The sequence below is a fragment of the Durio zibethinus genome, chromosome 20, assembly GCF_047325235.1.
Source record: "Durio zibethinus cultivar Kanyao isolate XHJ-2024 chromosome 20, ASM4732523v1, whole genome shotgun sequence".
Taxonomy (NCBI): domain Eukaryota; kingdom Viridiplantae; phylum Streptophyta; class Magnoliopsida; order Malvales; family Malvaceae; genus Durio; species Durio zibethinus.
This window is the reverse complement of record NC_143181.1, coordinates 4,706,205-4,733,927: the sequence shown is the minus strand read 5'-3', so window position 1 is coordinate 4,733,927 and position 27,723 is coordinate 4,706,205. Positions and strand designations below refer to the sequence as shown.

General features: G+C 32.0%; 2 protein-coding genes and 2 pseudogenes across 5 annotated transcripts; all 4 read left to right on the top strand.

The window, feature by feature from the left end:
* The first annotated feature begins 228 nt into the window (after positions 1-228).
* On the top strand, positions 229-6,434 carry LOC111315586 (putative WD repeat-containing protein C2A9.03). 3 transcript variants are annotated; one of them, XM_022917425.2, is made up of 10 exons: positions 229-546; positions 683-836; positions 947-1,114; positions 1,234-1,320; positions 4,732-4,866; positions 4,959-5,069; positions 5,160-5,251; positions 5,337-5,442; positions 5,535-5,621; positions 5,707-6,434. In XM_022917425.2, exons 2-10 carry the CDS (start codon positions 687-689, stop codon positions 6,118-6,120), a joined length of 1,350 nt encoding a protein of 449 aa, XP_022773160.2. In that variant the 5' UTR covers positions 229-546; positions 683-686; the 3' UTR covers positions 6,121-6,434. The 3 variants fall into 3 exon arrangements, with proteins under 3 accessions (XP_022773160.2, XP_022773159.2, XP_089605524.1); XM_022917424.2 differs by having other exon boundaries at positions 4,732-4,875; XM_089749398.1 differs by lacking the exons at positions 229-546; positions 683-836; positions 947-1,114; positions 1,234-1,320 and adding an exon at positions 1,336-2,850.
* A 348-nt stretch (positions 6,435-6,782) lies between these two features.
* On the top strand, positions 6,783-7,602 carry LOC111314953 (putative WD repeat-containing protein C2A9.03; annotated as a pseudogene).
* Positions 7,603-9,708: 2,106 nt separating this feature from the next.
* Positions 9,709-10,219, top strand: LOC149513069 (uncharacterized). The gene is made up of 3 exons (XM_089749321.1): positions 9,709-9,720; positions 9,844-10,049; positions 10,102-10,219. Exons 1-3 carry the CDS (start codon positions 9,709-9,711, stop codon positions 10,217-10,219), a joined length of 336 nt encoding a protein of 111 aa, XP_089605447.1.
* Positions 10,220-15,039: 4,820 nt separating this feature from the next.
* On the top strand, positions 15,040-17,034 carry LOC111315585 (ethylene-responsive transcription factor RAP2-4 pseudogene; annotated as a pseudogene). Its single transcript, XR_016330718.1, has one exon. The product of XR_016330718.1 is annotated as an ethylene-responsive transcription factor RAP2-4 pseudogene (transcript).
* Positions 17,035-27,723: the final 10,689 nt, after the last annotated feature.

Here is a 27,723-nt window from a genome sequence, read left to right as displayed (position 1 = left end):
TACATGAAACTTCAAGGGTAGTTTGGGAAAGCTAAAAAGGTTACTAAAAGAGATGAATTTTAGCCCTTGAGGTTTGGTGGATGAGGTTGAGAGTGGACCCTACAAAACGAACGGGATTCCATTCTTTAATTGTTTTAATTTTTATTGTTGGGTCCACAGTCACACAACCCCGCTGCCTGGGCCTTCCGCTTCACCGCTATAAGTAGCGGGATGTGGAGAGACGGCGTTGCCGTTTTCGCAAAATCGTCTAAAAATTTATTCTACTTCCTTCCTGATTCCTTTCTTATTAAAAGTTTTTTTCTCTTGTTCTTCGCTTAATCTTCACTTTAACGAACCTTTTTTAGATTCTTCATTCGAGTTGTGGCTGTACTCTCGGTCCTTGAACTGTTTTGGTTCTTTCTTTCTCTCTGTTTGGTTCCCGGGAAAACTGTTTTGATTCCCGTTCTTTTTGCGCCTTTTATTTTGTGTTTCTCTACTCTTCCCGTTCTTTTTCTTTTTAAAAGCTCTTTGTGTCATTCGTGATCTACCGTCTACCATTATTTGTAGGTAATTTTTTCTTTATTCACATTAATTCTTTTCAATTTTCAATTTTACCATTATTTATAAGTAATATAGGCGTTTAAGGCTCTCTCTCTCTCTCTTTTTTTTGACTAAAATTTGTTTAACCTGTTCCTGACTGTAGAATAATGGAACACTTTCAAAACGACGATCTCGAATACGTTGTCGATGACTACTACGACGTTGACGATTTCGAACACGACGATCCCTTCGCCGAACCTGAGCCTCAGAGAGACACCGCTGAATTTGACTCCGACTTTGAAGATGATTTTGAATCAGTACTTTTTTTTTCTAATCTTTCACGATTATTCTTGATTCTCACGACTTAGATTCTAGAATCTGTAATTAAAATGTTTTTGCTTTAATGTTTCTGGTTCTTTGGAAACAGAGTAAGCCGCAAACGGATACATCAGCTGTGGAAGCAAGAAATGGAAAAGATATACAAGGAATTCCTTGGGAGAGGCTTAATTTTACTAGAGATAAGTACCGCGAGGCGAGATTGAGACAGTACATGAACTATGAGAACCTCTCTGGTTCGCGCAAAGAGTTGGAAAAGGTCAGTTTCTATATATCTTGCTAAATCTAAAGCCTCTTTATATCTATTTGTCTCGAGGGAGTGGAATTGTCTCCAAAAATTTTGTGCTAAATAATTAAATATACATGTTGTGTTGACAGGAGTGCTTGCATGTAGAGAAGGGAAAGGCCTTCTATGACTTTCAGTTTAACACAAGGCTTGTCAAATCGACAATTGTGCACTTTCAGGTAGACGATTTGCTCATTTACCTTCATTTTTTACTTTTGATCTACTGTTTGTTTGCAATTCCTATACCATTTTAAGGGAGACGCATTGCATTTCTTTGTGTTGAGGTTTCCACTCTTCATCTTTTATGAGAAGTTTGTTCAAAGCAGAATTGGGTTGATTTTTAAAATGTCATGGGTCGGCATGTTCAATGTTTTGAACGCATATCAATTTTAAATTCATTCTGCACATAACTTTTTCTTTTCCCATTTTATTAGAGTCGTGAATCTTGAGAGTGTTTAAAATTTTAAATTATGTGTTGATTTTTTATATTTGGCGCTGTTTGCTGCCATCAGGTTTTCCACATACTGTTCTGCATCATCGTAACTTTGGTCTTGGTGATCCATGTAGTCATCCTTTGCAAATGGTTTGAACTTCAATTATTTGCGTGTTGTTAGTCTCATAGTTTTTCAGGTCCTGTTTTCATATTACTACACTTTATCCTTCATATTTTATTTGATTATTGCTCTGTGCCTGAACCATTCATTGTAACCTGGAAGGTATGCTTAGAGCTGCTCTGTGAGACCTTAGTCTTCAGTAGTTTTTTTTTTCCCCCTTTTGTTATAAAGGTAAATTATATGGCCTTATAGTTAACTTGGCAGGAGTCTGCTAATTTTAGATTGATAAGTTCTTGAGATTTGATTAGGGTCATATATGCTGTATTTTAATTCCAATTTGACTTAAAAAATTTTTGGACAAATTTTTCTTATTCTTCTTTTAGTTTCAAATATTTTGATGTACCCCATTTGAGGCATCAAGATGGGGTTTGTATTCACATGAATCCTTTTTGTACAGATTTGTGAAGGATGCTTTAGTTTATACTTGCACATGCTAACGGTTGTACATGTAAAAATTTAAAAGCAATACTTTCAGAGGTACCATCCTGATTATGGGTGTTGATGCTTCATGGCTGTGGTATGACTTGGGGTTTTCAAATTTTATTAACAAATTATAGTTGTAGAACTTTACTTTTGTAGTTGTTCTCAAACATGCACAGATTCACATGCTATGAAGAGTTTAACCACACACTTTCACAGCCCACTCCTGCATATGCTTACCCAAGCCACTGCTTCAGTGTCCTGCATCATCTGAGCTCGTGATATTGACGAGTTTTTAACTATTTCTGGGACCTAGTCTTTTGTGGGTATAGAGTTGCCATGGGTTTTACATTTAGCTACACTCATCTGAACAAGGTACTAAGACATCTACATCACACTTGTTAAGAATCTAGGTGTTGATTTATCCGACTATCCATTAATTTAGAGTCATTGGCATTTCTTTGGATTATGATCTCATCTTTTCATTTAGATAAATGGTTTATTTTTTTATTGTTCCTGTAATTTGTTGGTTAGAAGCATATTTTATGTTGCCTGTTAATTATATGAATTTAACCTGTGGCATTTAGGAATGCTATTTCTCTCTTATTTCAGCCTTCAAAGCAGGTTGGGAGTAATTCCTGAGCAGCCGGCTGCTAAAGATGCGTTGTTTATATGGTATGATAGAAAGCATCTAAAAGGCCTCTGAAGTGATTCCTGTAATTTGAGTAGACGGCATGTCCTGCACTTAAAGGGCGAATAACACTTAATTTGCTGGATTTTTTTTAAAATTATTAAATGCATTCATAGTTATAAGAACTGTGTTACTTTTATTATTGCTCTTGAGGGACGATCTGCTTGTTTAATTCAATTCATTTACTTGATTTACTACCATGAGATATCTTCTGCATGAGTAATCCAACTTGCATTACTTTACTTGATTTACTGTCCCATGTTATTCTTGGATGCTCTCCTTCAAGCGCATGCTGAAGTTTCCCCTCAGAATTTTTTTTGCATATTCTTTCTGTAATCAAGTTAGAGAACTGGTGCCATGTTCCGAATTCAGTTATCTTGTTGTGACTGAGCTGTGTATTTTATTTTTGCCCATTGGCTTTTGAACCTCAGTTGGGGGGTAAACGTGTTTATTGGATCTGTTTAGATCTATGCATTGGTGGTGGTGCTATGTAGTTTTATCATTTTTGGTTTTAACCTTCCGTCCCTTTTTCCCCCTTCTTTGTGATAGAGGTCTGGACTTGTAGGTGCATTTAAATAACCTCATTTAGGTTCTTGAATAGATGCTAGATTGTGGGGGCCCTAGCCAGGTCACTCTCAGTAACTGTGCGGTAATTTCTTTGTATTATGCTTCGTAGCAATTAATTGGCATAAAAGATATTTCCAATATCTTTCGTCATTTTTGTTTCTTGTGGCAATTTTTTCATGCGTGAGCCACTGTGTGTGAATATGATTTCTCTTTCCTTTTCTATTTCGCAGCATATGCATTTGTACTGTTTGTTTTTGCATGTGATCCAAGGGAATTCATGTTATATCATATTTTCATGTCGTTGTGTTGAGTCATATTTTTAAGCTATATAGGGTGAGTTCTGACTATTTTTACCATCCTTAGCCGTGGGATAATCTTTCTGCATTATTCTCTTGATTTGCACAAGAAAGTCAATGGTGCTTTGTGCCTCTTGTGCTCTACTTACTAATTCTAAGTGATGTTGAGAGTTTCATGGTGTTGAATTATATTTTTATAGCTAATATCTGGTCTGTCCTGATTACTTAACCATACTGAACTGTTTATAATATTTTATGCATTACACTATGTCGTATTATAATCTTAACACAATTTTCTATTTCTCTCATCATTTTTGTTTCATGTGGCAAATTTCTGCATTACAAACTATTTGTGAATTTTTTTCCATTTATTTCCATAATGGGTATTTTGAGGGAAGTAAATGTAGCTTGAATTTTGTATGGGACATATAAAGTCTACCAAGGATCACGTTAATCGTTTTGACATAGGCATTTGTAGTGTTTTGTTTTGCATGGGATTCGAATGTAATTGTCTCCTATCAAAATTATTTAAGTGCATTTATAGGTGAACTGTAATTATGGCCCAACAAATATTTTTGTAGTGACTATTTTCAAATTTTAGCATTGCGCACAAGAAAATCAATGGTTTGTCTTTCCTATCTGTAACCAGTTTATTCTAACAATACTGTTGAGCATTCCATTTGTTTGAGTAATTTTTTGATGTAATGACGTCGGAAGATGGAATTGCGACTATAAATTGTTTTGGTCATCGTATTGAGTGGTGAAGCTAGTTATAGTCTGTAGTTAACAGGAATATACATTTTTGTAGGCGGAAGGATTACGTGGAAGATGTATGGTCTTCTATACTTCCACATGAACAGACATGCATAATGATTTACTAATTTAAGATTTAGTTTTAATGTACTTTTTAGGTGCAGATCTAATTGTTTTATCTGCTTTCGTGCATTGCAGAATGCTGTTATTAGTTTATGGTCATGAGTTTAATTTATTTTTATTGTGCAGCTGAGAAATCTGGTGTGGGCAACATCAAAGCACGATGTATACCTCATGCAAAATTACTCAGTAATGCACTGGTCATCACTGTTACACAAAGGCAAAGAAGTGCTGAATGTGGCTAAGCCAATTATTCCCAGCCTGGTTAGTGAGGTGACTGTGATTAAATTTGACTTCTGCAGTTAACTTTCTTCAGAGGCCCTTGGCTTAAATTCTTTCTTTTGATTTGTTTGTAGAAACGACCTGGATTGCTATCTCAGCAACTCTCTAGGGTGCAGATTAGCACTATGGCGGTTAAAGAAAATTTATTGGTGGCAGGTGGTTCTCAAGGGGAGCTTATTTGCAAGGTATGTGTTTGGTTCGACAGAAGTTCATTGATTTGATATTTTATTTGCAATTTGGCCTCATTTTTTTATTTTATTATTTTGTTTGTTCAGTATTTAAATCAACCTAGGGTGGCATTCTGCACAGAGTTAACTACTGATGACAATGCAATCACCAATGCGGTGGATGTGTACCGTAATCCTAGGTGAGAAATACTGATTCTCATATGAATTTTGGACAGTTTTGATGACATTTTGGATGGCAAGCAACTAAAAATTTTTATTCCTCAGTGGTGCAATGAGAGTTATGGCTGCAAATAATGATGCTCAAGTCAGAATTTTTGATGCTGAAACTTTTGCTAGCCTTAACCGCTTCTCATTCGACTGGTCTGTCAATGTAAGTGCTAGCCTTTTGAAGCCTGCTTTAGATTTCTATTTGTCATCCTCTTTTACGTACTTATTTCCTGTATGGTTGTCTGCTTTTTCCAGAATACCTCTGTAAGTCCAGATAGCAAGTTGCTTGCAGTCCTTGGAGATAGTGTGGAGTGCCTGATTGCCGATGCTCAGTCTGGCAAAGTATGTCATTCTTGCTCGGACTCTACATAATTGGTGCATTTTGATGTTCAATTCTTTCTATGTCTAATTTATTTGTATAATGCAGGTCACAAGCAGCCTAAAAGGGCATTTGGACTATTCATTTGCTTCAGCTTGGCACCCTGATGGGCAAATTCTGGCTACAGGTAATCAGGACACTACTTGCAGATTGTGGGACATAAGAAACCTATCCAAGTCCCTTGCTATATTGAAGGGAATAATGGGAGCAATTAGAGCTGTCAAGTTCACATCAGATGGTCGGTTTCTGGTCATGGCTGAGCCAGCAGATTTCGTTCATATCTTTGATACGAAGTCTGGGTATGTTAATTACCAAGAAATTGATATTTTTGGTGAGATTGCTGGAATATCTTTTAGCCCAGATACAGAATCTCTCTTCGTTGGTGTTGCTGATCGCACTTATGGCAGCTTGTTAGAGTTCAACCGCAGGCGATATAACCAACATTTAGACTACATCTTGTAGAATGTGTCAGTCAGTATCCATCAGAGGTAGATTATTGTGAATATTTAGCACTGGATTGGATTACAAAAGAATCCACAAAGGGAAACACTGCCGCAGATGTGTTTTTCTTTTTTTTTTTTTCCTATTTGGAACTGGATGGCTGTAAATGTTAGGTGTCTGTCGAAGTGTCGTGCTAAAACTTGGGTTCCAGTTTTTTTGACCAAAGTCAATGTTTAGCCGCCAACTCCGTCACGTGGGGTCTGAGATTATTGGCTTTTCGGCCAAGATTAGGTCATTGATTGTTTATACATTTTAATTTTAAACCCTTCATTTCATATGCCAGCGCTAAATATTTTGAATTCATGGTTATTAAGGGCTAGCTAGCACAACTATAATTGGCGGAGAAGCAGCTCTAGTCACTGAGATCAATTGATACCCTAATCCAGAAATAACTTCTTTGATAGGAATGGTATTTTTTTGCGTAAATTTTTGAACTACCAAGTATTGTGGATGGCTGATAAAAAAGACAAAAAAAGGATTACATTTGAATCTTTTTATATTTGATATTATCATGATTTAAATTTTGATTATTAAAATTAAAAATTTAATATTTTATTAACAGATTACATAGGACTGCAATATTACTGAGCTCTTTGTGAACCAGACTGACAAGAAAAAGCTACCTCAGCTCACATTTTATTCATCAATAAACCTGTGATTAGATTTTTTTGATTAATTATCTAATGAGTTTGACAAGCTCAAATTATTATTATTTCATCACTTGACATCCATAAATATAAACCAGAGTCCGAATTGGCTTCCGCTACCCTTTGATATTTGATTTGATTACAACTTTTTCCAGGCAAAGTAGATGAAACCTTTTAACTTTCTTAGCATTTACTTTGAGAACCTTTTTTCGTTTGCAAGACAGCATTAGCTGCCTTGTACATACCAAAAGATTAGACTGCATCTAATTTTTCCACTTGAAACTTGAAAGGAACTCATAAAATGACCTTCTTAAACCTAATAAATTAGCCCTCCTACATAGTTGGGCGGACCAAAGGAAAACTATCGAGTTTAAACATTTCTATTTTACTTAATTTTTTTTTAGAGCAAAAAATATGTGAGGATTTAAACTTCAAACTTACTTTGTACTTAATTTACTATATATGTTTTCATCAATGAAAACTAAAGTAAATATAGCTGAAGAACATGGACCTTGCTATATTGAAGGGAAGAATGGGAGCAATTAGAGCTGTCAAGTTCACATCAGATGGTCGGTTTCTGGTCATGGCTGAGCCAGCAGATTTCGTTCATATCTTTGATATGAAGTCTGGGTATGTTAATTGCCAAGAAATTGATCTTTTTGGTGAGACTGCTGGAATATCTTTTTAGCCCAGATACAGAATCTCTCTTCGTTGGTGTTGCTGATCGCACTTATGGCACCTTGTTAGAGTTTAACTACAGGCGATATAGCCAATATTTAGACTCCATCTTGTAGAATGTGTCGGTCAGTATCAATCAGAGGCAGATTATTGTGAATATTTAGCACAGGATTGGATTATAAAAGAATCCACAAAGGGAAACACTGCTTCAGATGTGTGTTTTTTTTTTTTTCCTATTTGGCTATAAATGTTAACTGGGTTCCAGTTTTTTTTATCAAAGTCAATGTTTAGCGGTAACCTCCGTCACCTGGGGTCTGAGACCGGAAAACTGTCCTGAAAATGACCCATGCAAAACCCAATCAAGAGCGCCCAAAATGTTGAGGATTGTCATTGATGAGGGGCAAGAACAAAGTCCAAGCCTTTGTGCAGGAAATTGACGGTGACCCCGCTGTTGCATGTCGGCAAGTTTTAATTTGTAGTAGGATTGGGAATGACGTATGGAAATCTATCTGTAATCTTCCAACCTCGGCCCAATTTATTACAAGGCTCAACTGCATTGTCTCCTATATGAATCGTTCGCTAGATTTACACCTAGGTTTTATGTAGATTGGCTATCTTTGCTTTGCAAACACTAGAATTATAGTACTAGACTAGATTCGTTCTAGTAATTAACAGCTTGGGTCATGATCAATTTGGTCATTGGGTTTTTCGTCCAAGGTTAGGTCATTGATTGTTTCTTCATTTTAATTTTAAACCCTTCATATCATATGCCAGCGCATAATATTATGAGTTCACGCTCATCAAGGGCTAGCTAGCTCATCTACAATTGGGGGAGATATAGCTCTAGTCACTGAAATCATATACTATAATTCAGAAATAGTTTCTTTTAATCGGAATGATTTTTTTTTTCCATAAAGTTTTGAACGAAACTAAAAAATAAGGAGACATTTGAAATTGGAATAAAATAACATCGAAAATAGAATAACAATTTCAACCAACCAAACTTACTATAAAAACATATTATAAAAGTGAAGAACATGGATAAATATTAATTAAGATTAGGATTAAATTTTATCGTATTTTTTTCAAGTCAAAAACATTATTTGCGAGCATGAATGAATTTTCTACCCAGGCATGCAACTTGCCCTTTGAGCTACTAGGTATTGTGGATGGTTGATAAAAAAGAATAAAAAGAAAAGAAAACCTTTTAATTTTTTTTATACTTAATATTATCATGATTTGAATCTTAATTATTAAAATTAAAAAATCAATATTTTACTAATAAATCACGTTACAATTAACAAAAACCTTCTAATATTGTTCAAATTTTCCTATATTTTAATGCAATGAAGAGGACATTATGCATCTCGACCCTCAGAATCCACAACCTCCCGAGTTGCTCTAGCACATATCAATCTCAATAAGCCATTCCCGTTCACAACTTGATCATACCATAATTAAAACTTTCTTCTTAGTTTGCGAAGCTAAAAGTTCTCAAGGTCAGAATTCAAATGCACGCACGAAGACTGCAATGTAACTGAGCTCTTTTTGAACCAGTCGAAGAAGAAAAAGCTACCTCAGCTCACATTTTACTCGTCAACAAACCTATGATTTGATTTTGAGATTAATCATCTAATGAGTTTGAACAAGCTCAAATTATTATTATTTCACCACTTGACATCCATAAATATAAACCAGTGTCCAAATTGGCTTCCTCTCACCTTTGATAGTTGATTCGATTACAACTTTTTCCAAGCAAAGTAGATGAAACCTTTAACTTTCTTAGCATTTACTTTGAGAACCTTTTTTCGTTTGCAAGACAGCATTAGCTGCCTTGTACATACCAAAAGATTAGACTGAATCTAATTTTTCCACTTGAAACTTGAAAGGAACTCATAAAATGACCTTCTTAAACCTAATAAATTAGCCCTCCTACATAGTTGGGGGGACCAAAGGAAAACTATCGAGTTTAAACATTTCTATTTTACTTTTTTTTTTTTTTTTTTGTTACAAACAAGATGTGGGATGTAGTAAATATAGCTGAAGAACATTGACCTAAACAGAATATGGATTTTCCAAGAGGAATAATTTTTTTTTTTAATTTCCAAGAGCATTCTTAATTAATTCAATATAGTATTATGAACCAATTGTTCAAAAAACAGATCGGGATCTTGAGTGGGTGTCTAGAAGGACAAAGCTCAATATAATTTTTGAGAATTAGAAAATGGGCCCATGGGTATGGATGTTTGGATTGGCTCAGTTCTCAGCCTTAAGAACTCTAGGCCCACCACCCACGACCACCATGAAGATATGGCAGATTGTAGAACGTGAATACCCGAATCAAAACCGTGATTTCTAGCACCAAGAAATCGATGGACTAACTGTAGAACGTGAGGTTTTTGAAGGAATGATGAACAATATATATGGACTTAACAAAGCAATGGCTCTTCTGGGTCTGGTCCACCTTGGTCTTGGAGCTTGGATATCGTATATTTCTGGGTCACACCCAATCAGTGAGGTTTCGATTCAAAGTACCCTGGCATTTGGGTTCCCTTTTACACTGGCGTTTATGTTGCGTATGGACAATAACTCTTATTTTACTTTATTTTCCTTATAGTCTAAATTCACCACCGAAGATTTTGACACAACTAGAAGAAACAATTTTAGTTGATGTTTCAACTTCAAGAACACAGGTTCTTCTTCAAATAAATGCCTGTTTGAACAGGGAACATTGATCATCTTTATCAAAGCGTGGCAGAAAATATAAGGAAACTTGAAGTAATTTGGGGGTTGCCATGTGCAAAGTCGTTAAAAAGTTGTATTTTGGAAAATCCTCACCAAATCAGTTGAAAAATCGAGCCTAGATTGACTTGAAATTCTAATGACAATGACAAGAATTTCACTGTCTTCCAGAAATTCATAGCTGGCAACATTAAGAAAAAAACACACACATACATACGTACGTACGTACGTGTATGATCTACTAGACTGCTTTCTTGTCTTTCATACCTTAATTTTATGAACATGGAAGAAGGTTTTCACAAATGTTTTAATCAGTTTGAAGTTCGACCCTTGAATAAAAATCTTTTGTTTACAAGGTCTAGCTAGGAAGCAGACACATTTGCTCCCTCGACTCTCACCTAACCAATGCTTGGATGGATCGAGTTGCCGGGCACTAATCTTTCTTTGTTAATAAAATGAAATAGACATGACAAATGGGGAGAGGGAAAAATGTGGCTTGCAGATTTACTAACACAATTTCTTAGATTCTTGCACACATCTTCATTCTCTTCCAATTATATATAGTAATTCGTCCAATGAGATAAAGGGTAGATTTCTTGGTTTTTATGGGGATTTATAGACTTCAATTCCTTCTCATAAATCTCCAAGTTTATGAGATATGGTGATTGAACATGTTTATCATTGTTAATCTGATTTAACTCAAGCTTGGATCACCTTCTCATATAAACTCAATCTTCAACCTTGTAGTGCTTCTTTAAACTACTGAAATAAATCAAACTTAAAACAAGTCATATAATTTCAAACAGCTCAAAAACCAGTTCATGAGCTTTTTAATTAATAAATTCACATTCAATCCCCAACTCGATATCCTCCTCAATCATCACCACCCGGCCATGCCACTTTCTGAGTTGTAAAATTTTCAGAGCTAGCTCACTCCCAAGTATTTCGCCTGCAAAACAAATGGCTGGCCTGCCTCAACTCAGAATCCACATTTATTTGATGGGTCTACTACTCGTAAAGGGTACTAATAAACACAGATACTGATAGATACAGTCATAGTAATGAGACAATGGTCTTCATTCAACAAACCAATCAGCCATTGGTCTATATATACAAATCTTGTTTCCTAAAATCGTCGCCCAAGATAATTTTAAAAAGATTAAACACCAAACATGACTTAACCGACTAAAACAGGTATTACTTAATGACATCAACCCTAAAGGCCCATTTCAGAATTCTATGGTACTCATTTGAAACACGTAGCAACCATGAAAACGTTATGGTAAATTGTTTTTCTTTTCTCTTCCTTTCCAAATGAAAATTTTTGAATACCCTTTTCAATTTTCACGTGATTCTTTTTGTGGTATCAAAAGAAAAACATGTTTGCTAGCTCCCAAATCATAAAATGACTTTTGGTTGTTTCAAAAAGGTGTGTTTAGCTTGATCATGGCTTTAATCAGACTTTTTTTTTTTCTTTGGAAGTGGGGTTACAAATGCTAGGAACCTATGGATAGATGAAGAGATACAGCTCATGATTTGGACAGAATTGACGTTAGTGGGAATTTGCCAATGCACTTAAACAAGATAACTTTGACTTGGATTTGCGTTTTAAATAGTCAGAAGTGGAAATTGAGTTTTGGGTTGCAATCAAAGGACTAACACCAGCTAATTATTCATGACAAATTATTCAACCAGTATAATCAAAAGTCCAATAATTATTTATGACAAATGAGGTTCGACCTCTGAAGAAGTAACCTTTCGTCAAGTATTTTGCTTTCAGGAAGTTACATATACAAATTAAAGTTATAAGAGAAACACCACTTACATCTCCTCTCATTTAAACGTTTTTCAAGTAGTATTTCTGTGTTTTTTATTATTAAAATTTTTTACATAGTTTCATGTGGTAAAATTTCGTTCTCACATGAGTTATAATGTTAATTTTGTCACTTTTTTTTTTTTTTAAATTGTTTTAGATGATGCTAACTTATCAAATATTTGGCATTAAAGTGGAATAATAGATTCAAGCCCAGCTTTTGTTTTTTTGTCGTTACATAATAGAGTAAGATTTGAATGTGGGTGAATTTAACAATTATTATGGGTGGAACTTAGCTTCTCTCTTTATTTTTTTAATGATTTATTAAGTAGCATTTTTATTTCATGAGGAAATGCATTTAAAATTTTTTTTTACTATTTCATGTAAATTAATTAATTAATTAATTTTCCATAAATTTATCAAATCAATCGCAATAACAATGAAGAGATGAGTGAATCTTTCCACGGAAAGCAATGATTTTAGCATATATGATTTATGACTTATCAACCATACCTCTCTTTTATAAGGTGAAAATTACATTAATAAAGTTATTATGTGAAAAGATTGTTTTCTAACCTTCAATGGGAGTTAAAATTTAAGGCTTAAAATTTTAATTTCTTGTAAAATTGCCAAAATAAACAGAGAAAAAAAAAGGGTAAACAACCGTATTGATGAAACTCATGGTGTAGTTGAAATTAAGAAATTAGGTTGCATTAATCTTTAATAGAGTTTTTTTTTTCCCCATTTGAGTGCCCTATTTATTTCATCAATTTTGTCTCAAAATTTTTATGATAAATTTAAAATTAAAGTCGATCGATTCAATTAATTCACAAATGACATATTACAATGCGGCAAAAAATGATATATCACAATTAAACTAATAATTATATAATTTATTAAAAAAATATAAAAATTTGAGACAAATATAATAAAAATAAGACTAATAGTATTTTTTAAAAAAAGAATGACAAATAATCATCCCTACTATTTCAAGTTGAAATTAATGCCATTAAAACCTATCACCAATTAATAAAATAAAGTTGACATTACAATTAGGCATTAGTATGATGAGAGTGGGGTTGGTCTACCAATAATTTGTAATATATATAATGTAAATAAAACAATTCTTCCATCAAACTGAATCTTCATACTCTTTATTGTGCGGCCATCGTGCTTGTTAAATCATTAGTAATGGAGTCTAGCAGCAAATTTGCTCCATTTCTTATAATAAAATTTCTATAAAATATAGATTAAACAAATATGATTACCAATAGAGACAATCATTGAGTTGGGAACTCGGCATGAACTTTTTAAAATCAGTTAGTTTTTAATTTTTGCAAAAAAAAAAAAAATTCTTTTTTTGTAAAGTTTGAATTTAGGATGTTTGAATTAAAATTTCTAAGTTTTAAAAAATTCTTATAAATAACAATAATATTTTTAAAGGAGAAGCGTTGACTTGGGAATTGGTGTTTGGATTCCGGATTTCCCCACCCGACAAAGTCCGGGATTGTGGTTCAACTTTGTCCTAAACCCAGCCAATTGGGTTAACTGACTTAACCAACACTTCTAATTTCTAATCTAATCCATAATTATTGGCCCACAAACTACACTGTTGCTTTATTTCTAACAAAACGCTATTTTCCAAAAGCGTGACTGTTACATGCTCACACAACCACCACGATGAAGGCTTATGATTCACGAATATCTAAGTTTCACAACACGCGCCGCCACTGAACGTGAACTGTAGAGATAGGCAGACTCTCCGCCACAGCCTCTGCACGTGACTTGTTCGCCGTAAACTCAACCACGGTCACCCCAAATTAACCTCGGTCGAGTCATCAAAAAAAAAAAAAACAAAACAAAAATGTAGGCACTTAAAAATTCTGCGGCTTTGGCATTTCTCTTCGAAAGCAATGACATCCAGTGGAGGGGATATAAAATGATGACATCAAGGCATAAATTCTTAATCCGACGGTTGTCATTTAGTTTGGCATCATATTCTTCCAAAGTTTGGATGGGTTTATAAATTTAATTAACAAATTAATTATATTTTGGTACGTTTTCAGCATCATCAAAATTATATTTAATTTATAATAATTAGGATTAAACATGAGCATGGTGGAAGGTAGTAGGCCTTGAATTTGTGACATTGTAATAATAATAATAGTTAATGATAGAGTGCCCACTCCCTCCCCATCTTTCAAATTGCTTCATTTTCTATCCTAGTCATCTCCGTAGTCCAAAGAAAAAAAAAGTTTGGATTTTAGCTTTCAAGTTTGAAATGCTTAAATATTCTGGTGTGATACAATATTATTTAATTATTAATTATTATTAAAATAAACAATATTTATCAACAAATAATTGTAAGAAATATTTTGATTTGGTGTGTTGTTCTTATCAAATTTAGTAATATATCACATAAAAATATTTTATAAATTATAAATAATAACATCTCAACTAATCCCTAATCTAATACCCATTTCCCATAATATTTCATAGATCTAAACATATTCTTTTTTAAATATTTAATTTAATAATTGATACATAAAATTTTCTTAAATAATAATTTTTTATATTTAATATTATCTAATCAAAATTTAGTGTCATTTCTAACAAAAAAAAAATTATTATTCATTATTATAATATTTTTCTTTAATAAAAAAGAAAAGTAGTAAGGAAAGTTGAGCGAAAGCGAGAATGGTCAACAAACTCTGAAGTCTGAAGATAATAAAATCCGTGTCAACTACGAGTGTCCACCGACACCTGACGGTAAAAGAAAGGACAGCTGTCAGAAAAGACCAAGAATTGTGCACGTGTCACTATATTAGTGGTTACAGACAATTGATAATTCGAGTCTTACGTCAGGAAACGAGAACTAAGTACAGTAGAGAGCGACGTAAAAATAAAATACAAACAAGGTTAAATGAGGGGGTTAATCATGATTAACAGCTGTGATTAATAGAGTTAATTAAGGAGCTGAACTATTATATAAAGTGAAGGGAGATGGGGAGAAAAGCCAGAGCGAAGCTGAGAGTCGTTAACACCAAAAACTTGAGAGAAAAAAAGAGAGTGTTGTTTTAACTAAGTACTTTGAGTGATTCTGGTTTTTGTTCTTTAAAAATCTTTCCCCCCTTTTTTTCTCTTACACCCCGCTTCTCTGAATCCCTTTCTGTTAATCATCTGTCTTTGAAAAAAATCTGATTTTTGGGTTGATTTTTGGTACTTAAAAAATTGTTAGAAAGCAAACTTAGACAAAGATTTGTTCAAAAGGCAGGTGTTTTCAGAATCGAGATCCAGGTTTTTTTTTTTCTTTTTTTTTTTTTACTTTGTTCTTATAAAGTTCCAATAATTTCTCTTTCCAAGCTAAATTTTAGATTTTTTCTGTAGATAAAATCAGCTTAGAGGGTGATTTTTGGTTCCTCAAAGTTTGATTTTTAAGCCATCTTGGATTTCAAGGGGGTTGTCTATTTTATAAACCTCCTTAATCCTTTCTGGGCCTGTTCTTAAGTTTTGGTAAGAAACAGGTTTTTTTTTTTTAAATTTGGTCTGTTCTTTTCTAAGTTTCAATCTATTTTTGCTTTTAAGAGATGGCAGCTACGATGGATTTCTACAGTAGCAGGGCAGTTCCATCATATATGTATGGGGGAGAGTTGATGGAAGCACTTGAACCTTTTATGAAAAGTGTTTCCTCCTCTTCCTCTTCTTGCCCTTCCCCTTCTTCTTGCTCTTCTTTCTTTTCTCCTCCTCCTCTTCCTTCTACTTCTTACCTCTCTTTCTCTTCTTCCCAAACACAACCCAGTTTTTACCCAGATGATTGCTGTTACTCCATGACAGTTGACCCATTTTCAGGTCTCCAACAGCAGCAACAACCTCAACCTGATTCAACAATTTGTCTGGACAACTTAACCCAAGCTCAGATCCACCAGATCCAGGCTCAATTCCACCTCCAAAGCAACCAACCTAGCTATCATTACCAAAATCCCCAACCCGATCACGACAGGAACAACAACCATTTGCTCAGCTTTCTTAGCCCCAAGCCTGTCCCAATGAAACAGGTGGGTTTACCACCGAAACCCACCAAGCTTTACAGAGGTGTTAGGCAACGTCACTGGGGAAAATGGGTCGCTGAGATTCGGCTACCTAAAAACCGGACACGTCTTTGGTTAGGCACTTTTGACACAGCTGAGGAAGCAGCCTTGGCTTATGACAAAGCAGCCTATAAACTAAGAGGTGACTTTGCGAGACTCAACTTCCCTAACCTTCGCCACCATGGTTCCCACATCGGAGGCGATTTTGGTGAGTACAAGCCTTTACATTCCTCTGTTGATGCTAAGCTTCAAGCCATTTGTGAAAACATGGAACAAAATCAAAAGCAAGGAAACAAGAAAAAATCATCAAAGGAGACAGCTGAGAACAAAAGCAAGAACAACAAAGTCCAAGTGGCAGTGCCTGAGCCTGAGGAAAAGACAGTGAAGGTGGAGAACTCATCGTCATCCTTGTCTCCGGTTCTAACAGAGAGTGAGGGGTCAGCAGAATCTTCACCTTTATCAGATCTTACATTCTCGGATTTCAACGAACAGCCATGGCCTGAAGTTGTTTCTTCTTCGGAAACATTTATGTTGTCCAAATGCCCTTCTTATGAGATTGATTGGGATTCTATTCTAAAAGCCTAAAAAGAGTATACTTTTCATTTGCTGTAACAGTCCTTCTGTTGTTCGAGGTTCTTATTTTTGTGTATTTCTTCTGTAAGCTCACTGCAATGGAGTTTTTGGCAGTTGCAGTGGCGAGTGTTTTTAGGTTATTATGAGTCTGTGTATGGTAGGGTTCTTAGTATTAATTGTGTAAGCTTTATGTGTACAATAATTAGAGATCTCCATTGTGGTCAGCTCGTTTTTTGTCCTGCCGGACCAAGGGAGAAATTTGTCAGTGTCTATAAAAGTTGATAGCTCTTGTAATTGAATCTATTAAAGTTATTTATGGTCTTTTTATGTACTACTGTCATGGTTTTGCTCATATTTCTGATTGAACTAGAAGATGAAACTAAAATTGGTTAAAACTTTTGATGAAACTTGTTCCTAAGAAATATCATTGAAATTGTGTGGAAGATTGTTCAAGCGATAACTTTCCATCTATTGCTTGAATATTGACATCATGTAGTCTTAAAATCTACTTAGGTCGGTCAACAGTGAGAGGTTCATTTAAAAGTATCTAAAACATAAATTTTTTCATAATATTTTTGCTGGTTCTAGGAAACTGCTATTTACAGACAAGTTGCTGAAGAGTGAATTTTATGAATTTCGTCTCCAAGTATTTAATTTAATGATTAAAGGTATGTGAGGGAATATCAAATATTTGATTTTAAATTAATTTTTTAATTTATATTAAAATTTTGTCCTACTGATGTAAAAAAAAATTTGTAAATTTCTGGATATTTTATGTCTTGAAAAGTGTTTCAATCCCGAAATTGGCTCAGTGCTCACGAGCTTGGCACAAGGGGTTTTCTTGGCATCTTCAAACCAGCTACTATTATACAATATGTTAACACAAAAACGTTAGTATTACATTTTTTTATGTCTTTTACTATATTTTACTCAAATCATGGTGAATCTTGCAGGGGAACTTGTACCTTGGAGTAAAGTAAAATCTAGTATTCTAAAACTCTGTTCAACGAATCTGCCTGTGCTGAGCGCTGTGGTCACGTATATATTCTTAAGATCTTGTCTTACTCAAGAAAGGCTTTACTTTGAAGCAAAGCGTTTCCCAAAAGCTCCTTTCTTTTGATTGCTTTCCGTTATGGCTAAGGACTATGGAGGCACGCTTCATCATTTGGGTTCACAATCATGTATCTCACCACTTACACTAATTTCTAATCTCTACTATATTCCTTTTGAATGATCAAAATTATTTTGCAATAAAAGCACCAATATCTCCAACATAATCATGATTTAAACTAATAATCGCTTTTAACTCAAATTGAGATATTTTTAGATTTGAATTGATATTTTTTCCATCTCTTCTATGAATAAATGAAGATATAAAGTAGCACGTCGCATCTTCATATCTTGTCACACTTTTTCTTTGTTCTTTGCTTTTCACTATTTGTTCATTCTTTTCATAATGTGATAAAGAATAAGAAAAGAAAAACTTGAATTGCCCTGGCACAATGCGAAGTGTCAAAGTGTGACAAATCCTTTCCCGCGTGAATCAACTTTTACCTAAAGATTTTCATTTTGTTCATTTAAATTTTGTTTTTATATATATGTTGTTTCAAGCCTTCTTAGAAGCAAAAATCCTTTGAGGTATAAGGACAATGTGCCTCGTGGTTAGAACTGTCCACGAATCAGATTCTCTTGGATTAGATTTATTGAACTCAGTCCAGTTTGAGATATTTTAATAACTTTATAATTATTTTATTTTATCTTAAATTAAAATAGTAAAACATTAAGGTTAATATTAAAATTGCTCCAAATCTATATTGAAATATTTAATATCATATTTAAATTTAAAAAAATTTTAATATGACATATGATTTACGAATTTTATAATTAATATGATACTCAATTTTAATGTGATTAGCTAAATGATGATACATGATGAACAAACAACTTTTCAATTATCGATTAATTAATAGATTTATAATTTAAATATTACATTAAAAATTTTTATTATAATTTAAAAGTTATTTGTGATATTATACCAAAATATTAATATAAAATAATTTATATTAATAGCCCATTAGAACTTGGTTTTGACGTGTAGCCGTAAGCAAGAGATCTAAAATTTGAAATTTTAAGTTCAAATCTTAATGTATGTGAGTTTGATTATTTAAATAATTATAATTAATTTAATTATAATTTAATAGTTTATTATTAAATTAATTATATGAATATAATTTTTTTTATGATTATAACTTAAAAAAATAATTGATATTAATAAAATATTTATGCAAGGTACGTTTGCAAGAGTTGGAATAATATTGTACGTAACCCTAGTTTCCATTCTTCGCCCAATTGAACCATGTGGGTTTAGAAATGCGTACTTAGACCAATAGGAGACATTTTATGTTATATTGAGCTCTCAAAACAAGCCCCGCGGAAAAAGAGAAGAAAGATTTCTGGTTTACAAATGCACCTTCTTATAAATGAACGATGAAATCAGTCTAATTCAATCATAGAATGTGTTCAACAAATTTTCAGTCAGGATTACAATTTACAAAGAAAGCTAATAACTGAACAGGGTAAGTTTGTGGCAGTGATCTTCTCATTTACTTGGTTCGATTTTTCCCCCAAGCACCTGTTACTGGCTGATGTAAAAACAGCAGCAATTTCCCGCCAGCTTGATCATTCATCAACTAAATTACCCAATTTCCATCTTCTTCTTTGATTGCCTTTTGACCGTGGTATGACATATAAAAGAGTCTAAATATCCCCGAAACTGTGAAAACACCTGAATAGAAAAAACTGGAGCAGATAATCAACAACTCCAATCCAAGCAAGTGATTTTGCATTGTATATCTGTAAATTAAAAGCTTCCATAAATCCGTTCACAAAGCCATATTGTTGGAATTGAAGCTTTCTTGACTTAAATTCAGGGGAGAAAATTGCTAGGATTTAATAAAGATGTTGAAAAACTTGGAAAGACATCATCTGTTTTGATCCCCAAAATGAAAATCTTCAGTAAGAGTTTGTTCACTCAGTTATTGAGAGATGGTTTAGGAACTACCGTACAGAACATCAATATGAGCTTCAATTTTCATTTTTTCTTATCTTAAGTTCAAAGGCTGAGGATTTGAACTTGTGAATTGTGATGCCATTACAAGGAAAAAAAATACGAACAATATAAAGCATAAGAAACATATACATGCCGACATCCAGCCGTCTGTTGTACATGGCCAAGGTAAAACGATTAAAGAGAAGTTAGCAAGTACCCATCAGGAGCAAAACAATTCTCTTTAGGTATTTATAAAGGAAAATAAGAGAAAACTAATGAAAAATCAAATATGTGGAAGGTGATCCACAAAGATTAATTCAGCTTGTAAAAAGAGGGGTTTCTTTTTTCTTCTTAATTAAGATTCGTGTGGATATAGGGATGCATTTTAAAAATTTTTCAAAAAATAAATTAAACATAGACAAAACTTAAAGGTGTCTCTTATTGCATTATCAATAAATATTTATAAATTTATAAATTTATAAACCTTATCTTATTTTAATGTATTTGAACAAATGTTAAAGATTAAGATGTATATTTCTCTTATTATGGTGATAAAGTATGAAAGGAAAAGAAAAAAAAGGTATTACTATCTACCTTTACAATTACATTTATGTATGTAATTTTTTTTTTTAATTTGATTATATATTCCTATACACATGCACACATTTTCCTACTAGTTGAGTTTGATTAATTAGTGCATGAAATAAATTCCTTACTAAATTTCAATGACAAATTATTTTTTCTTTTCATATTTAGAGATGAACAATTGATCGATTCGAGTCTAAAAATTCAAAAGTTTACTTAATCGATCTCTTCTTAAAATATAATTGAACTGATTGACTTATTTTTATAACAAAAAATAATTGAATCGATATCAAATAGATCAATTTCATCAAAAATCGATTATTTTTATAATTTTTTCTATCATTTTTGAATAATAATTTTAAAACATTCACCCATTAAAATTCACCTTATAATTTTGCCACTAATTTCATATTTTCCATTTTTAAAAGTAATAATAAAAATATTATGTATGTGTATTTATATTATATATAATATATTTAAAATTTTATTAAAAAGATAAGTTAATCTAATCGATTTATTTATTAATTTTAGAAATCAAAAGTCAATTTAATTAATTGATTAAATCTATTTATTTAATAAATATTTATCAAAATCGAACTAATAAAATTGACGCGACAAATTTCAATGATTTCAATCAATCAAATCATTTTAAAATTAATTTATACTTATTCTTACATGTAATTACTTTTAAAAAGAAAACATTGAATAAATTTAAAATTCAAATTTCTTTACATGCAATAAATTAAATCTAATACATACATGATGAGCCTCAATTAAATATGAACGATAAAAAGAAGTATTACATACATGATGAGACATTATAAATTTGAATCGTAATTTTGTGTAAAAAAAAATAAATCTAATAGTAAATAATCTCCATGACCATGAATCTAACCCTATTTCAAGCCCAAAGTTTTTATGAACCGTGATTGGGCCAAAATGCTCTTCCTTTCAAAACTTTTTTTTTCTATAAAAGCCCAAAAAGAAAAAATCTCCATGACCCTATTTCATGCCCGAATTTTATAATAAAAAATAATTAGTTCACCACAATAATAAGTATAAAGGTAGCAGATTTTTAGATACATATTCCACAATTATATGCAGATTCGAGAATTAAAAAAGAAAAAAAATGAAAAAAAAATCCTATACCAGTCCTTCGAATTTGGAATGGAATTTTCTCAAGCAATTTATAAATCCAGTTGCATTAGAAAAAAAAAAAAATCAAAGTCCATTGGATCATTGGGCTAAATCACTAGTCAAAAAAAAAAAAAAAAAACTAATAGAGTAGAGACTAGTTGAGAGCGAACCACGAAACTTCAATTTTGGAATCAAAGTACTAATTATTCCCATAAAAATTTTCAATGAATGTAAAAAAGTGGAACGAAATTTTGGAATTTAATTCGCATTTTGAACATTGCTTTTGAACTTTAACTTGATTCTTTTGAAAAAAAAAAAATTGGCTTCTTTTCCTCTATTTGACCGACCACTTTTTTATTAGTAATTTTATTTCTTTTTCATAATAAAGCCACTTAAAAAAATTCTCTTTTTGATATATATAGATAAATTGCACCGCCGCACTTTGATACCATGACAAATTAATTAAAATATTTTTAAATTTCAAAACTTAATATTTGCAATTTTTTATTTTTAAAATCGAACATTCTTTAAATCTAAGAACATTTTTAGCCAATGGTTCTTTTAATTAATTAATTATTTTTTTTAAAATAAATTACATAAAAAGTGACACTTAAGATTTGTTTTATTATTTTTTGCCCAAAATTTAACTGTTTTTGTTAAATTTTAACAGTTTATATATAAGTTTTACCAAAATTTAACAGTTTTAAATATCCAACAACCCTCTCTTTTTTTCTTAAAAAGAAATCAACCAAAAAACTCAATAATTCCAGAAACTGTTCGAATCTTAGTGCATTACCATCCTTAGCTCACCATAGTCCAACCATCTTTAACCCTCAAAATCACTAGACCAAAACCACAAGCAGCCAACGGCTAGCACCCAGCACAACTACCCTATCCTATCACCATTTGAACCTTCTAGGCCAGCAATTGAATCCGAAACTACCCATAAGCCCCAGTTCCCAACAAGCATAAAACCCACCTACTAATGTACTACCAAATCCAACAACAAGCACAATCAAGTTATTACACAAAAAAAGAAAAACTCAGACACAATCAAGCGAAAAACCATTTCATATAGAAAGAAGTAATTAAAGAAAGGGCCACAATAAACTCAAAGTAGGAAAACAAATCAAGGAATATTAAAGAAAATCTTTTAAAGTCCAAGTTCACCAAATTGCTAAAAAGGCTGAATAGGTCTTTTTTGCAGCTTTTGGACAGACATCGACAATGATAAGATCAATGATAGGAGCAACTGCGATAGTGGTCGGTGACTGGTGTGATCTTGAGAGAATTATGACCCACGAGAAGGAAGAGCATGGGGAGGCTATTAGAGAAGTGAGATTCAGTCCCATGTAATTGGTTTTGAACCAATTAAAAGACATAGGTCTTAGTCTTTTTTGTTGCATAAAGCTTTAATTACTTAATAAAAAAAGGTAAATACTGTTTTAAAGTGAAAAACAAGATGGAGCTGAAAAACAAAGAAAATAAAAGGGAAAAAAGAAGCCAAAAAGATAGAGAGACAATAGAGAAAAGAAAGTTGGTTGAACATAAGTCGATCCACAATCCAATTGAGCTGAAATTTTATTAGCAGGTTTGTGATTCAAAGTTTTACATTCTGAATAGTGAAGATTGTGGTTGAAGCTTTCTAAAAACAAATCCTAATATATTTGTTGAGTCACCTACTTGACAAGATTTTTTTAATTGTCTATCTAGTTGTTGATTAGCTCTAGTTTTGGCTAGAGAAAAACTTTGTATATCAATTATTTGATAGTTAAGATTTTTCTAATGGTTTGTGATTTTTTTTTCTCTATACTAAAGGTTTTTCATGTAAATCGTGGTGTGCTTGATTTTTTCTTGTGTTATTGATTATTGATTATTGTATGTTACTATGGGTTTATTGCGATTATCATAATGTATAAATCCGTTGACTTATCGTTAGATATGGATTAGAGGAGTTGCCACCAATCTTTTTTGCTTAGGTGTGTTGGTCACCTAATTGAATTCGATCTACGAAACTAAATTTTAGGTTTGGGAATGTAATTACGTGTGAGAAAGCTTATAGCACCCCCACACACCTATTAAAAGATGGTATCGGTTTGATTTCAAATTACCCAAGTCTTAAAAAATGTTTATGCTTTTACCAAACTATTAAATATTAAAAATTAGTCTTAAAATTATCCCAATAGTTTGGTAGATTTTTTAAGATAATTTTTTCACTTTAGGAGTATTCATGGGGACTAGTATCCCATCCTGAAGAGGCTCCGTTGTCAGATTTATTAATTAATTTTTAATTCAATAAAAATCAATAAAATCTCTTAATAGTTTGATAAGACTTATTTTAAAACAGATCTCTCAATAGTTTGATAAGATTTTATTGTAAAAATATTTGTAAAAATATTTGAGAATTTCATTAAGTCTTCCAACAGTTTGATAAGACTTAATTTGAAGCAATCATTCAATAGTTTAGAAGATAAAAATTATTTTTTATCGATTTATGAAATTTTTCAATAGTTTAGTGGATTCCATAAACTTATTTGAAAAGATTTTTTTTTTTGTTTTTTAAAACTTATTTGAAAATATTTTTTTATTTTTTTCCTTTTTTAATTATTTTTATAGAAGTAAAATTTTATGAAATATTGAGCAAAAATAAATAAATAATAAAAATCGGTAAAAGTAAAGAAAAATTGAAAATAAAATAAAATAAATAAAATCAAAAATAAAAAAAAATGAAAAAAAAACTTGCGATTCAGATCGGTCGGCATGTGAGTCAGCACGCAATTTAACGGGTCATGTACGGATCCTGATCTGCCCAAAACGACGTCATGTTAGGTTAGTATGAAAGTCATGTCATACATTTTGGCATCTGAAACACCCTGCTCTCTCTCTCTAGCCTTGAAAATGCTCTGACCTCCTTTTAAAATTTAACTAAAAACAACATTGAAAACTGAAAAAATTCATCGATTTCTATAAAACTAATTGAAATCCTATCGAAAAATTAAACTTGTGCCAAAAAACTCATTGGCAAATTCAAATATTCATACTTCAAACCCAGTTTTTTAAGAAAAATCCCAAAAATCCATAGATTTTTCTAGATTCTCTCAAAAATCTTCCAGAAACTTAAACCTAGTCCCAAGAACCTAAATCTAAACCTAGAAACTTCAAATCAATTATAGAATCCCAAAAATCGAAATCCTAAAAAATCCTACTGCCCAAACTTTTCACCAATTTTCCTCTCCCCTCCAATTAATCGTGTCTTGTTCCTTTATTCCTCAGTTCAATTTATAGCCACTTTTAGGACTGATTTTAGGAATAAGATAGAACCAATCCTAGGCTTGAATCCTGGGATTGCCCGAACAAGATTTTAAGCTAGGTTTCAGCAATCTGTCTGGATTGAATTTGAAATCCCTGATTATGAAATAAAATATTTGACTATGTGGATTGAATTCAAATTTTCAGTTTCCTAAATCTATGATCACAAATTGGAAGAAAGGACAGAAAGAAAAATATAATAATAATAATAATAATAATAATAATAATAATAATAATAATAATAATAATAATAATAATAATAATAACAACAATAGTATAGTATAATATAATATAATATAATATAATAATAATAAATATGATATAATAATATAACATGATATAATAAAATAATAATGTAATGTATTATACTATGAACATAATATACTATAATAACAATATCAACTTAATTGACCTTAGACATAGATGAGTGTCTACAACTACCTCTCTTTGCATATTTTTGTTAGACAGGGATGATGCAAAGATCTAAACACCTACTCTATTTCAAGAGCCAAGTCAATAAGCAAAAATGATCGAGATTATGCTGCAAGTCAGAAAAAAGATTTAAACTGAGCCAAGATTGAGTGACTGAGATAAAATCATGAATCTGAAAATTGATTTGGACTGAGCCAATATTGAACGACTAGGATGAAACCACGAGTTTGAAAAATGATTTAGACTAAGCCAATATTGAATGACTGGGACAAAACCACAAATCTAAAAGATAAAGTGATAAGGATCGAGTTAAAGTAAAAAATGAGTAATCAAGACGAAATCGTGAATTAGAAAAATGATCTAGACTGAGCCAAGATCAAATAACCAGGATAAAATCGAGAGTCTAAAAAAATGATTTGGACTAAGCCAATATCAAATTACTGGGACAAAACCATAAGTCTAAAAAATGATAGTGATCAGGATCAAGTAGAAATCTAAGATAAATGATCGAGACAAAATTACGAGTCAAAAAAATGATCTGAACTGAGCCAAGATTAAATAACCAAGATAAAACCATGAGTCTAAAAAAAAGTGATCAAGACAGAGTCGATGTCAAAAATAAATGATCAGGATGAAACTACGAGTCAAGAATATGATCTGAATTAAGACAAGATCGTATGACCATGATGAAATTGTGAGTTTAAAAGATAAAGCAAACATAATTCGATCGAGATAAAAAATGAATGATCGAGATCAAACCGTGAGTCAAAAAAATAATTTGGATTGAGCTAAGATTGAAAATGAGTGATAGATGTTGATGTGACGATGGAAATGTATGTCTCATCTAGGATAAAAATGTGAACACATTGTGTGTAATGAAGTTTCAATTATGGTAACAAGGTTTTCAAGATTTCTCCATTTCATGTATTCCTTCTCAGCTCTTCAGCATCTCAGAACAAAGTCTGTCAATGCTATGATTATTCAAATAGGATATTAACGTTCAAAATAACGATTATTCAGATAATTTTGAACTCAAACTCAGAATCATCTTTTAAAAATACATTCCATTAATATCTTCAATCTTTGAACCAATCATCATTATTCCTAGGACTTTCTCCTGAAGTTGTTTTTTTGTTTTTTTGAGTTTTCATTTTTACTTAAATCGCCCTTTCAGGTTTTCAATTTAGGTTTTTTTTTTTTCTTTTTTTTTTTAAATTTTTTTGCACACATCTTGTTTATCTTTTTTTCTCATTTCTTTCTTCTTTGATCCATCAATGACACTTTGATCAAAGTTTCAAACAATTTAATGGTAAATCTGCCTTAATTCAACTTATGATTCTTTAAATCAAGAATTTATATTTGATCAAAATAAATTTTTAAGGGACATAATGTAAGCTAGGTGAGGGGTTATCAAGGAAATGGATAACATAGGCCCAAATTGTATTTAAAGGGTTATCAAACCATTAATTATTTTTTTATGTAGAGCTCATTGGCATTTTGCCCTAACAATTTTCTTTTCCTTTTTTATTTTTTATTTTTTTTATCATTTTTCAAGAAACTTGAGTACAAAAGGGCTTTGTCCTTGAAATTATTAAGGGTAAATAGACTTTTCGACTTTGCCCCTAGTATATGAGTGATCCTTGATTAGGATTCTTTAAAAAAAGTTTCAATAGACTCAAATAGGGTAGCAAAAGATAATTTTACTTTTTTTTAATGGATAGAAAAAAGATGGTCATTTCTCATCTCGAACATGAATAATCGTAATGAATAATATTTATTGATCAAGAGCAGACTTGTGAATGAATAATTATAAAGATCATGTATTGCATCATTTTTGAAATTTTTTACCAAATTTATCTTCTTTTTATTCAGCAATCCTAATGAACCAATAATCTCAATCTATCAATCAAATCATCATAAATGATGTTTTTAAAATTGAGTCATGAATTATCGTTATGACTGTCTGAATATTCATTATTTAAGATCAAAGAATGGATATAAGCAACAAGTATGAGAAGGTAAAAGTAAATAATGGAAATTCACACAAAAAAAAAGATCATAAAAATATATTAAACATGTCACTTTATTAAAATAATGAAAAATAAGATGCAATCCAAGTACGTAAAAAAATTCATGTTTTCAAGAAATTCTAAGAGGATAAGCAATTTCAATCAACCTTTTCAAAATCATGCCCTTGGATGATTGAGCAATGGATTACTACTGACATTAGATACTGTGTTTCCATCGATGTCGAAGTTAATTAGTCTTTCTTTAATTAAACTTTGTACCATGTGTTTTAAAGGGATACAATTTTTAATAGAATGACCAGTCACCCCATAATAATAGTCACAATAAGCAGTGGGATCATACTATTTGGGATAAAGAGGTTCAAGTTATTATGTAGGAATAGGAATAGTCAAATAATTTTTGTAAAGTTCGTAGTATAATTCTGTGTAGCTCATGGGAATAGGGTTAAATGTGGGTTTTTCCCTATTTCGTGATTCCTACACA